The sequence below is a fragment of the Phocoena sinus genome, chromosome 19 (genome assembly GCF_008692025.1).
Source record: "Phocoena sinus isolate mPhoSin1 chromosome 19, mPhoSin1.pri, whole genome shotgun sequence".
Classification (NCBI taxonomy): Eukaryota; Metazoa; Chordata; class Mammalia; order Artiodactyla; family Phocoenidae; genus Phocoena; species Phocoena sinus.
The window spans coordinates 52,551,608-52,565,437 of record NC_045781.1 but is presented as its reverse complement, the minus strand read 5'-3'; the positions used below and the strand labels follow the sequence as shown (position 1 = coordinate 52,565,437).

Here is a 13,830-nt window from a genome sequence, read left to right as displayed (position 1 = left end):
TCTGGGTGAACCAATGTCATCACAAGGGTCTATATAACAGACAGGCAGGAGGTCAGAGAGTCAGAGAGGGAAGTAGAGGTTGGAATGATGTGGCCATGAGCCCAGGGATGTAGGCGGCCTCTAGAAGCTGGAAATGGCAAGGAAATGGATTCTTCCCTAGAGTTTCAGAAGGAACCAGCCCTGCGCATACCTTGATTTTAGCCCAGTGGGACCTGTGTTGGATTCGGCCCTTCAGAATAGTCAGATAACAAAGTTGTGTTGTTTTTGTGGTAAATTGTGGTAATTTGCCATGGGAGCAGTAGAAAATGAATACAGGAGGCATGGCCAGGTTGGTTTAGTGCTGACATGGATCACTGCATTGGTTCTGAGGGTCCACGGGGGGCCCAGACAGTGCCCACAAGGTGTCACTGGCTGGACCTGAAAGACCGAGAGAAGACACAAAGGAAGAGAGAGGAGACAGCAGAGGAGAGGGAAGTGGAGAAGGAGCGGGGGAAGGAGACCCATGTTCTCCCTCTTCTGCGCCCATTGGCCAACCCACCATGCTGCCCTGCCAACACGAGTGACCCGTGTGTGACCCCCGTGTGACCATCACTGTATTCCCCAGGGCCTGGGGCATGAGGTGTCCAAGAGAGACCTGCTGAAGGAATGAACAAATGAATGAACGAGAGGACTGTAAACTCCCTGAGGGCAGGGTCTCATTTCCAACTCCCTCACTCTGATTAGCGTGGCCAGTAGTACCATCAGGGCTGGTTGCACAAGAACGAATGAACACAATGCAAGAAACAGGAGGGCAATGGTAGTAAGTGGTGGGTGCTGACTCCTTTCTCTGCCTCGGCAATCCAGTCCAACACAGACCAGTCTTCCCCACAACCGGGCCCAGCCCTTCCCATTCTGGGGCCTCTCCAGTGTGAGTCCCTGTTAAAGATCTTTTTTTTTTTTTTTTTTGGCCATGCCACGCAGCTTGTGGGAATCTCAGTTCCCTGACCAGGGATTGAACCTGGGCCACGGCAGTGAAAGCCCAGAACGCTAACCTAAGGGCTAGGCCAGCAGGGGACTAAAGATCTTTAAATGGGCCTCCTGGCCCCTCCCTTGGCCATGTGTGAGCAGGTGATCTGACTGGGCAATCAGAAGCTCCTGCTGGGACTCTGGGTCTCGAGCAAGTGATGTCAAGATGGGGGGTGGGGGGCTGACAATTCATTATGAAGCAAGGGCTGTGTCTTCCTTTAAAGATGGTTACTGGGCTGGGACACGGCTCCCACACCGGCCTCGGCTCCAGTCTACTCTCTAAGCCTGCTCTCCAGGATCCCGCCAGTCCTTCTAGTATATTTCCCTTCCCACTCGCGATAGCCTGAGTCCACCTCTGCTGCTTGCGTCTTAGAGTCCTGATGGATCCCCACGGCCCCGCCAGATCCGTTTTTCCCTGCAGCTGTCTCTCCAGAAGGAGCCAGCCAGCTCCCAGAGACACAGCTTCTCCCAGTTACACTGTGAGCCCTCCTGGCACCGCCAGGTCCCAGGGCTCACACGCCAGATGGTTCTGGCCCTGCCCAGAGCTCATTCAATGTGCCCAGCTCGCTGCTGAGCAGGGACAGCTCCAGAGATTTCCTCTCCTGCCCCGTGTCCGGTCCAGCCTTGTCCTGGTCTCACTTGGGTCTATGTGCCCCGCCTTCCACAGCCGTCTCACTGTCTGGAGGGGAGGAGAATTTCTTCAGGGACATGAACCACCATCTCACCTGCCTTTTGTCATCTCCCCTATCAGCCTAACCTTTCAGGCAGGACAACCTGCGTTTTCCAAGTCTTTGCTCATGTGGGAGAGTGCGTGCAAACTCCCATCTCACAGATGAGGAAATCGAGTCTCAGAGCAGGTGGAGGGCCCTGCGGCCCGCGCAGGAGTCCGACCCAGCCCTGCCCTGACCACACCATCGCCCCCATGCCCACCGTTCTTCGAGGGCACTCGCCCACTTTTCTCTGCTTTTGAAACCCCTTGCCCTCCCCGAGGCCCTGGCCAGGTCCACCCTCCCTCCCCTGCTTCCCAGCTCTTAGAGCCCTTACCCTGCCCACGCTCCCTGCCGGTTATCTGTCCCGCCCACAGGATTAGGAAAGGAGGCAGGATCCAGTGGGGTTAAGTGCTGCCTCGGCAGTGAGCCTGGTGTTAAAGAGTCCGCTGAGTGAATTGATTTCAGGCGAGGCAAAGCACAAGAAGCCTGCTGGGGAAGGGTGACGCCACCCAGCTTCCCGAGCCACCTTCCCTGGGAGGCAGAGACACCCAATGTCTCCCGTCCACCCGCGGGCTCATTCCTTCCAACTCCACTGGGAGGGGAGGCGGCCACAGTCCCCTCTTCCGCTGCAGGCTCGCTGCACTTTGGAGGAAGACAGAGGCCTTGGCCGTGTTCGTCCACTGTAACAAACGGCTCTTTGATTCAGAGGCTCAAAGGGATTTCAAGGATCACCCAGACCAGGGCTACTGGGTCTTTTGGGGGTTTATGGGAACCTGAAACCCTTTGAGAGCCTGACACAAGCTGTGGACTCGCACCCAAGTAACATGCACATGTGTACAACCCCCCCCACACACACAATTGTGCAAGCAGTTTCAGAACACACCACGGACCAAAGGGTAAGGACCCGACTCTGACGCAACCTTTTCGTCTCCAGCCTTGTTTCTGATGAGGAAACCAAGACCCAGACTTGCTGTGGTCTCATCCGTGTCCTCCCCCAACGTCTCCAGCTCTCCTTCGGGCACGAGGTAGGAATGCACAGCCATGGGACTTGTGTCACTTCCAGTGGAAGCCTTGACGAGCCAGCGCACGACTGAGGAGGTCCCTTCCCCCTGCCCTGCTGACCAGAAAGACTGCAGATGGAGCGTGCTCCCAGCAGACCCATGATGGACATGCAGCAGGAGTGAGAAATAATCCTTTGCTGTTTGAAGCCACTTAGAATTCAGGGCTGCTTGTCACTGCAGCATAACCTAGCATAACCTGGCTTGCTTTGTTTCAGTCTGGCTTTCACACAGTGTGTACAACCCACGAGGAATGCTCTCCCTTCACCCCCTCCTTCAATGCCTGCTGAACTGTTTACCTTTCGTGTCTCACCTGAAATGTCAATTCTCTGGAATGCCTGTCTGAGTGGTGCCTTCCCCCTCGCCACCCTTGACCACATCAGGTGATGACACCTCATTGAACAGGTCACACTGCCCTGTGATCGCTGGTCTCGCTGTTTTTCTTCCTGTCTAGCCTGTGGGCCCTGTGAGGTCGGGGACCCTGTATGACTTATTCAACACTGTGTCCGTAAAACTCAGATAAATGTTCGTTAAATGAAAGTTTGGCTGACTTGTTGAATGAATGAATGAATGAATGACTGGATGGATACATGGATAAATGGATAGGTGGATGGACAGATGGGTGAACGGACTGATGGATAAATGGATGGGTAGGTGAATAGATGGCTGGCTGGATGAAGCATCGGTATACCCATTCTGTTCACTGAAGAACATTTCATGTGCAGTAAACTTCAAAAGAACTGTCCAGCCTCGATACCCTGTCTTCCCCATGTCATATTTGACGAGGGCTCTAGAAATAATCAAGGCAGTCTTTTCCTGAACACCTACTGTGCACCAGGCGTGGTGCTTAAGGATTTTACATGTAATATCGCTGACGCTCACAGCACCCAAGGAGACAGGTATTATGGGTCCGGTTTCCAGATAAATTGCAGGCCCAGAGAGGTTATCCTGCTGCCCAAGGTTACAGAGGTAGAGAGAGCATGGTAGAGCTAGGCTGGGCCTCTGGCTGGTCTGAGTCCACAGCCTGCTCTCTCTGCAGCTGGGCTCCCAGGAACCGGGCTGGGGAATCTGAAAGCGCCGTGCTGATGAAAGGGAAGGCTCCAATCACCAGGAGGCCCCGCACCGCCAACAAGAGGGTAGGCCAGAAGTTTCCTCCAGAAGAGGGGAGGCGACCTGCGCATCCTCACAGCTGCGTCCCCTCTCGATGATGGAACCAGAGAGGATGCGACATCCCAGAGGGGATGGGTTCATCCTGCTCCTTCCTTTGGCTTGTCTAGTTTCGAAGAAGGATAGGGGCTGCTGAGGGACGTCCGGAATCCCAGCACAGGCATCTCTAAGTGCCTTCCAGGGGAACGGAGAGCGCACTGGGCTGTGCCCAGCCTGGGGGACAGAGTGAGTTTCCGCCGAGTCACCACACTGACGTGTGAAGGGCTGAGGCTGGATGACCCGGCCCCACGGGACACAGGGCCCACCTCTGAGTCCTGAGGGTCACTCAGCGGAGCCCGGATCCAAGGCTGGGAAAGACCCCTGGAAGCAGGCAGGCCTGCTCGGGCAGGCGCCGACCTCTCCTGGTGATAAAGCTTTCGAATACCGAAAGGGCCTCGTTCCAGGCAAATTCTGCCTAATTTCCTCTTCGAAAGTTGCCAAGTTCTCCCTCATTGTTGTATTGTCTCGAGAGGTGAGATAAACAGCCAAGGGTGCACCGTGGGTGGGTGAGCGTTCCCAGGTTCGCCTTCCCCGGCCCAACTTCTTTGGGAAAAAACAGCACGTGCTTTTCAGGCCGGAAAGGTCTTTCTCTCTGGCTTCCAGTAAGAAGGGCACCCGCCCTGTCCCTGCCCCGGCTGCCAGCGTTTGGGATCAACAGTTGCCTGGCCTCCTGAGGGGCTTTCGGGAATGTCAGGGAGAAGAGCGGGTCTTGGAAGCCGTTCCAGAAAGCAGCAGCAGCAGAAGCTCGTGGGAAAGGGGGTGCGGGCGGGCCCCCTTGCTCTTGTCCCACCCAAAAGCTTGTTTTTCCGAACAGTGGCCTCTGTCCGCTTCTCATCAATGAGTGGAAACCCGTCTGGGAGGCAGAACTCCCCGGAAGGTGATGTGCCGCCACCCAGTTCTTTAATCCCCGCCCGTTCCCCAACCCCGCAGGCGTGCAACGAGCACCCCGCAGGATGCTTTCCCGGCACTGTTTATGTACTCGTGGAGATACTCCTCACGGTGAAATGCCAGCCAAAAGGGCATTAAGGGAAGAAGGAAGATAAATAGGTCCTTTCTGCACCCGGGGATTCTAATAACATGGCATATTAGGGAGCTCACGCTGAAATACCACAAAGCATCCAGAAACACACCGATTGGACCCAGGCTGGAAGAAGGCTGGCGCCTTTGCCTGGTGACTCGACCTGCTGGCGTGTTGCTCGGTGTCTCTGAGCAGAGCGGGGGAGGCGTGTCCGCCTGAGAGCGTTTCTTAACCTTCCTTGAACTCAGTCCCCAGGTCAGTTCCCAGGGGTCTGAGTGAGGTACCGAGTCAAATTCTCATAAAGCAGCTGTGTAAGGACGTTGTGGGTAGAGGGGCAGGGAGAGGGGAGGGAGAGAGGAGGAGAGCGTTAAGTCCAGACACAAAAGAGAGAAGGGCTCAGGTGGAGAGAGAGGCCTGGAGAAAGACACCAGAGGAAAAGAAACTACAAGAGAAGCAGAGAGTGAGGTATATCAAGAGATAGAGATGGGGAGGGGAGGGGAGAGATGGAGAAAGAAGTGTCAAAGAGAGTCAGAGGGAAACAGACATACGTGGATACGGAGAACCTGAACGAGACAGAGAGACCGGGCACGCTAGGGCAAGGACCCCTGTGACCCCCAGACATCACCCCTACATAGAGAACGGCTGTGCCACACGCAGCAGGATGGAACCCTACTCAGGGACGCAGGAATGCTGGAACCCTACGGACCGCCCCTGCATTCTCAGGCTATTTCCCATGGCGGGAGCGGTGCACGGAGCATGGGGTCAAAATGAACAAGTTCTGGGGTCATATCCTTTGTGTGATGATGGAAACGTTCTCCATCGGCACAACAGCGGCCACGGGCCACACGTGTGTCCTGAGCACTCGGAACACGGCTAGGGGACTGAGAAACTGCCTTCTTGATTTATTAACTTAAATTTAAGTGCAAACAACCCCGTGTGGCCAGTGGCTGATGTAGGGACAGCACGGTTCACGGCATCTTCACCTTCTGCTGACCAGAAGCACCCAGGTGAAGTGTGGCCTTGACCCCCCACCCCGAGCACACCTGGCTGCTTCTCGGTCCTCCCCCGCCCACCCCCCACTGGAGCAGAGAAGGCTGCTCTGTCACGCCACTGCTCTGGCTCCTGTCACGGGACTCAGGACCAAACCAAAGCAGAGGATCTTACTGACCGTCCCAAGAGCATGGGAGGGACGCCCTGCCTGCCACCTCCGGGCACCACCCCGGGCCCCACGGGACCCCTACCCCGGGCTGCCCCATAACCATACGGACCTCCCAGCCTGGAGCCCATCTCCAAGATGACTCGAACCTGCTTACATAACAAGACGGCCACACGCCACCCATGAATCACAGGAGGGAGAGGAGGAGGGTGACGACAAGAAGGAAAGAAGGTAGAAGCGATGGAAATGACAGTGACGGAGAGACCGAGGCGGCAGGGGTAGGGCTGCACCCACCTGGGCCTCCCCGGGGGGGGGGACGGGCGGGCGAAGGCTGCGAGCGCTTCCCGCCCTTGCTCTGAGTCCCGCCCTGGCTCTGAGTCCCGCCCTGGCTCTGAGTCCCGCTCTGGCTCCCGCAGGTGCCTGGGCTGTGACGGCTGCGCCGTCCACTGGAGCAGGGACCCGGCGAGACAGGGGTGCGGAGCAGCCGCAGGCCCGCCCGCCCACCATCAACACATCAGGGGGAGCTCTGACGTGAGGCCACCGCGGGACACAGCCCCAGCCGGGAGAGTCATCACAGCCGGCCCATGGCCACCGCCAGGATTAAAGGGACATTCTGGCGCTGCCCGGTGACCTGCATCCTCCAAGCCACACTGCCCCCTGTCCCCGGGGCAAGTGATGCTCAGGTCCTCCTCGGGGGTAGGCTGCCCCTCCAGCCCCCAAAGCAATGAGGCCACCCAGCTGCCTCTACCAGGGGAGCGACCATCACACCCAGGGAGCTGGGGGCTCGGGGCCCTCCCTCCTCCAGCTGGGCTATCTCAAGGTTTCCCTCCGTCCTGCCTGCCCGTGGCCCTCATGGATCCAGCACCCTCTGCCCTGCAAACAGACTGATCCCTCTACTGGGCCACCACCTCTTAGGAGCTTACGGCGACTCCCTACTGCCCCTCAGAATGACACTGTGGCTTCTCCACTCAGCTAACAAGACCTGTATGATCTGGCTGCGACCCAACAACTCCGGACGCGTGGGCAAGGCCCTGCATCCACCTCCCCCTCTTCTCCACGGCAGCGAAGGCCCCCTCCGCCACATTCATGCTTCATACCCCCTTCTCCCTCTGCCCGGAGTGTGTGGCCCCCCATCCTGGCCCATTCCTACTCATCCTTCTACACCCAGCTCTAATATCACCATCCCAGGGGGAGCCTTCTTTGGTACCCCTAGGCCCAGTGAGTCACTCCCTGCTATGGGCTCCCAGTCCTTGGGGACAGGCCTCTATTTCAGCTGCTACCTCTGCAGTCATTTGTTTATGGCTCTGTCTCCCCGGGGGGGCCCAGGAGCTCTTCGAGGATGGGGCCGAGGGGCTGACTCACCTCCCCACCCCCAGCCCTAGCACATGGGACGGCAGGCTCAGTGCTCCGTGATTCAAACTGTAGAGAGTGAGAGATTTAAGAAGAAAACAGACAGGCAGGTGTGGCTCTGGTGTCTTCCAAGAGACATCAGTGAATGACGGGGTTTTCCTAAAGGATGCTTAGCTGTTACACGCAGCTTCTGGGGCTCGGCATTCCTCAGAGGCCAAACTGTGTGCCTCTTGGCTCCAATGTTGTAAAACAATCCAGTGGCCACTTTTCAAACAAGTTTTAGGGGGCATCTCTTTGGGCTCAAAGCAGGTCTCCCCGGACTGACAGAGTTAGAAAACGTTCCTAGAAGAAAGCCCAAGGCAGACCATCCTCCCAATGGTGAGAGAGTACATTCTCTCGGGACAAGGAGTCTCTGACTTGGAGTCCCTGTTGGAAAGTGGGGCGGCACTCCCTGAAATGATACAGAACATGTCACATGCATGTACTGCAGCAGCCGTGTTATTATTTCTGCCGCAATTCCTTTCTTGGTGGACCCACCCTTCCCTTCCCATGAGGTCCTGCTAGGGCTATCAGAGTACACAGCTGCCAGTATAAAGGTGGGCGTGTAACCCAGGGCAGGGCATCTCCTGGGGTGAATCGGACGATAGCACGGCCAATCAGAATCTTCCGTGAGATTTTATAGAAAGATACTGAAAGAAAAATGCGTTCTCACATTTTTTAAGAATTACAAGCTCCAAGAATGTAGTTTGAGGCTGCCAGAAGTCCATCTTTCCCACCACATGGAGAGCCTCTGCCTGATAACGAACCAGCACACAGAAGCAAAGCCAGGAGATAGAGAGAGACTGAACATTAATGACAGCATTTGACTCCTGGGTCCAGCTATGCCTGAAGTCCTCTCTTAGACTTCCAGTGACTTTAATACAGTTACAGCATCAAATTCTTTTTGCTTCAGGTCTTTTTTTTTTTTTTTTTTGCAGTACACGGGCCTCTCACTGTTGTGGTCTCTCCCGTTGCGGAGCACAGGCTACAGATGCGCAGGCTCAGCGGCCATGGCTCAAGGGCCCAGCCGCTCCGCGGCACGTGGGATCTTCCCAGACCGGGGCACGAACCCGTGTCCCCTCCATCGACAGGCGGACTCTCAACCACTGCACCACCAGGGAAGCTCTGCTTCAGGTCATTTGAATAATGTTTGCATCATATCCAACCAACAGTCTTGATCAATACACACAAAATGCACCCTTTTCCAAGGAGATGGCTCATATTTCCATCAGAGTCTCAAAAGACTGAGATCAGTGAGAAGTGAGAAACCTCCCCACTCGAAGTACAGCAAAAGGTAGCATCTGTTGCTTACGTGCTTTCTACAGCCTTTTAAAGCCTGTGCCTGTGTGCCTCAGTTTCCTCATCTGTAAAATGGAGATCAGAAAACCTCAGTTTCCTCATCTGTAAAGTGAAGATCAGAAAACCTATTTTTTGGCTTTGTTAAGAGCAATAAAAACACAACAAGGAAAGCTCCTAGATGGTGGCAGGTAGCCAGTAGGAGATCCATCTGCACGCACGCCTTCGTCTCCCACAGTGAGCCCCAATTTACACCTTTCTTGTACTTGGAGGAAAAAAACATCCTAAGTTAAACAACCTTTCCTCTTAATAGTTGGCTGTCTCCCTCCAAGGGATAAGAGGAGGGCAAGTGAGTGGGGATGGAGCAGAAACTGCTTGTTCATGTGTATTTATCCTACCTGCAGTAGGACAGTTCCCCCAGGAATTGTAAGCTGTAAACAGTACTTCGGGGCATTCTCCCAGGACAGCAGCTGAACATCTTCTATGGCGCTGTAGGAGACTGAGTTTTCCATGTACCCAGTTGGCTGCAACAAAAAAAGAAAAAGCGAAGACATACGTTGGTTACAATATCAGGCACGATATCTGCACTGGAAAACATCCTCACTCTAGCAACAAGCAGACTGAGCTGGTACAGTCACTTGGCAACTCTGGGGACAAAAGGACTCCATCTTTCCTAGCCGGCAGCATCCAGCTGGAGGGGAGGAGGGCCATGGTGGACACCCGCCCATGTGTTGGGACGTGCAGAGTTGGGACCAGACTGGGGGCCCTTTGAGGGCAAGGCCTGTGCATTGTTCCTCTAGGTTTCTGTGGGGCCCAGCGCAGCCGGAGCCTGGACCCCTCCATCCCTCACCATGTCCAAGGCACCACCCTCTCCTGCCCAGAAAGTAGTCACAGCCCACCCACCCCCACTGGACTCCTTGCTTCATCTCCCCCTACAGATTTGTGTCCTCCACTCGGCACTCGGGGCCGTGTTCCAAGTCGGCAAACTCGATCCCTCTGCCCCCCTGCTCAGCAGCCTTCAGTGGCTCCCAGTAGCCCAACCACATATGCCACACTCCCATCCACCACCGACAGGGCCCCTCAGGAATGGTCTCGCACCCTCCTCCAGGCCCAGCCCCTTCGTCTCTCTCCCTTTCCGAGCACCCACACACAGACACAGGCCTGCTGACAGCACGGCAAACTCAGGCTGCTCTTTGGTCCCCAAAAGGCTGTGGTCCCCCTGATCCACCCCTGGCATCTCCTCTTCTACTCTCCAGACCCCATAACCCACCTGGTCGCATCCCTCCCTGTGCCCTACGTGCTTACCACGCCCGCTTTGTTGGGGTTTGTTTTGTTTTTTTGATGTGGACTATTTTTAAAGTCTTTATTGAATTTGTTACAATATTGCTTCGGTTTTATGTTTTGGTTTTTTGGCCACGAGGCGAGGCAAGTGGGATGTTAGCTCCCCGATCACGGATCGAACCCAAGCCCCCTGCAGTGGAAGCACGGAGCCTTAACCACTGGACCACCAGGGAAGTCTCGACCATACCCGTTTTAATTACTGTGGACCTATGTGTTATCTGTTTGCTGTCTGCCTCCTTAGCCAGGCTGCAGCTCCGTGAGGTCAGGCCAGTGTCTGTCTTGGTCCCTGCTCTCTCTCCCCAGTGCCTGGTACGTGGCAAGGGCTCCATCATTTGTGCTGAAAGGGAGAATGATAAGGGCTATCCTCGGTCAATGCTGGGGTAAGGGTGGGGCAAGAGAAATTCACAGCCACTCACGGCTGAGTGAGTTCCGCTGTCACGGGGAGAAGGCGCTAGGCACCAGGGGGATGTGCTGGCCACCGGGAACCAGCAGTGTCCTTGTCACTCTGGCCCCAGGGAACCAGACTTCAGCAGAATCAGAGGTGAGTGCAACACAGCTGAGAAGAGTAACGGCTAACATCTCCTACTCTCTAACAAAGGCCGAGCACTCCCCAAGCACATGGCAAGTGCTATCTCCTTTAATCCTCACAAGAGCCATCCCCACTGCACAGATGAGGAAGCTGACACTCAGCAGGTCATGTGACTTGCCCAAAGTCACCCAGCCGGGAAGGGGCGTGGCCAAGCTTGAACTCAGCTGCTGACTCAGGGATCTCTGCCCGGACCACTAAGCTGTGATACAAGCGATTTAAAATCGGTGGCCCAACAAGTGAATTTTACCCTGAGGATTGAGGACCTCCACGAGGTTTTTTTATTTTCAATTTCTGTCTGCCAAAGCTGAGGTACGGTGGTCATGGCGGCGGAGGAGAAAAGGTTGAGGGCTTAGGCTGCCTCAAATCTCCCTGGTACGATCAGTTACCACGCTCAGGAAGTAAGAGTAAATTGACCCATCGATTTGTTCATTCATTCATTCACTCGTTCATTCATCTGACAGATATTTATTGAGCACCGGTTACGTTCCAGGCCCCGTGCTGGCTGCTGGGGATACAGCAGTGAACAAGACAGAAGCGCGGCAGGGCTAAGAGACAGCAAACAGACAAAATACCCAAATAAGTAAACGATTGGAGAGAGGCCAAGTGCGGCACCAACAATCAAGGTAGGGTGTGGTGACGGGTGGCAGAGAGCTGGAGCGCCGCGGAAAGACGGAGGGGAAGCGCGTCGCGGGCCCATGGCCTGTGCAAAGGCCCAGGGGTGGGAACAAGCTGGGAGTGCTCAGGGAGGAGCAAAGGCCAAAGGGAGGGAGGGCGGGTAAGAACGGTCTTGAAGAGATGGGCAGGCCATCCCTGGAGGGACTGGAAAGCCCAGTGGGATTCCGGGGATTGTTGCCCTTGGGGTGGGCGTAGCATCACTGGGACTGCTGCATGGAGACAGGTGGCGGAAGCAGGGAACAGCCTAGAGGCTCCCGCATGGGTCCAGATGAGCCATGAGGCTGCTGACACCCAGGCAGGGCGGGGATGAGGCAGCCAAGTCCATCTAGCCCTTCTCACTAGTGCATGGGCCACCCCTCGGCACCAACCCAGGCAGCCTCTGTGTCCAACCAAGATGGCTTATCAGTGTATCCCAAAGGCAGACACGTGGGCTCCCCTTGGCCCTTCTGCCCTATTCCACATCCCCTGCGCTGGCACGTTCTCAGTATTCTGCAGTACATGACTCAGCCTCTGTCCTGAGAATACCAGCGGCACCAGGGGCCTGGCGGATGGGTGACTATGCTTGCGCTTCTTGCTGACTGTCTCCCCTGCTGGTGTATCAGCACCACGAGGGCGAGAATTTTTACCTGCTCCGTTTCTTGTGCCTAATCCGCGCCTGACATTTAGGAGGTGATTGGTATTTCCTTAACAAATGAAGGAATACTTTCCTAAATAAAAAAATGTCCATCCGTGTTATTACTTACAATCACACGCATAACATACTTGGGAAGAGGCTTTGGTTACTAGTTTCAAATATTAAATTAAAAATAAATTAATAAATTTAAAAAACTCTCCTTTGGGAAGCAATGGCACCTGGGTGCCCGGATGTGCTGAAGAGCTCTCCTTGGTGGCCCACGGCCATCTCTCTCCCTTTTCTCGGTCTGGCTGGGTCCCAAACCCCAGGCCACTGACCCCTTGATGCACATGCACAGAGAAGCCCGAGAACACGTCCTAGGACGCAGCCACTAGGGCATCTAGAAAATCTCTGGATCACACCAAACGACAGAGATACAGAAACCCATTCCAAAAATCCCACAACGGTATAGAGCGTGACCACAATGGGGTGGGTTTGACTATCCAAACTGAGCAAATGGCCAGCCTCGTTCCTTTAGAATTGCACCTTGGGCACACGAGCAGAAAGCCTGGAGGCTTCTATTTCCCACCACAGCCTCCTGGAGACGAAGACACGGCAAGGCCCTGTGCCGCCCAGTGCCCACCAAGCCCATGGGAACACCTTCCAGATGACCACGGCATGTGGGATGTAACATGATGGAGGGCCAGCTAACCACCTGTGCCGGCCTTTTTCTCGACCCCGCTGTAGCCTGTCTCAAGGTGGCCTTGACTAAAAGTTTCAGCACGGGCATTTGGGGGAAACGGGTATAAATAAATACATACTGTTTTTTAAAAGCGGATGCATTGCTGTTTGAAGCAGTATTGGCTAAAAGCAAAATTTGGAGAATCAGTGAGACCTGTGTTTGAGCCACTTACTGTGTGTCTTTACGTAAGTTACTGCACCTCTCTGAGCCCATTTCCTCCAATGGTAAAATGAGAATTTAAGAGAGTATTAGGAGAGTATTAAGAGAGTATTAGGATTCCCTTAAAGGGAATCCAATTTGTTAAGGGCTTAGCACAGCATCTGGAACATACTGAAAAACTCAATAAAATGAACAATTGTGAGAAACACTAACGTTTCTTATTCTGGGATCTTCCTCCTCTAAAGCCATAATTCTAGTCTAACCATGAGAAAAACAGCAGACAAACCCCAGTTGAGGGACAGTCCTCAAAATACCTGACCTGTACTCATCAGAAACAAGGAAAGTCTGAGCATCTGTCCCCGCCAAGTCTACGGAGACACGATGACTAAACGTACTGTGAGCCCATGTGAGATCCTGGGACAGAAAAAGGACATTAGGGAAAAACTAAGGAAATCAAATAGAGTGTGGACTTCAATAAGAGCATATCAATACAGGTTCATTTGCTGTGACAAATGTCTCATGCTATTGTAAGATATTAACCATTGGGGAAAGGGGATGTGGGGTATATGGGAACTCTCTGTACTGTCTTTGCAACTTTTCTTTGCATCTCAAACTGTTCTGACATAAAATGCTTATTAAGAAAAATTAACTGCTGCTGCTACCACTATTGTTGATCCTATTATCATCATCATGGACAGAGCCTGGAGGGGGTGCCCCTGAGGCTTGCAAGGGTAATGGGGCAGATCAGGATTGGAAGCCCCCCCCACCTCCCACGCTGCTCTTTGGATGCAGGTGTGAGCTAATGCTGGCCAAGGACCTCCTTCATCCTGGGTACTTTCACACTGTTGGGATGATTTTACAGATAACTGATAA

The 13,830-nt window shown here is 54.4% G+C and overlaps 1 protein-coding gene across 1 annotated transcript in view; it reads right to left on the bottom strand.

Moving 5' to 3' along the window:
• Positions 1 to 13,830, bottom strand: part of CMIP (c-Maf inducing protein) — a 235,138-nt gene that overhangs the window by 79,863 nt on the left and 141,445 nt on the right. The window contains exon 2 of the mRNA XM_032613238.1: positions 9,237 to 9,362. Coding sequence (XP_032469129.1) covers positions 9,237 to 9,362 — 126 coding nt within the window. The remainder of the gene's footprint in view (positions 1 to 9,236; positions 9,363 to 13,830) is intronic.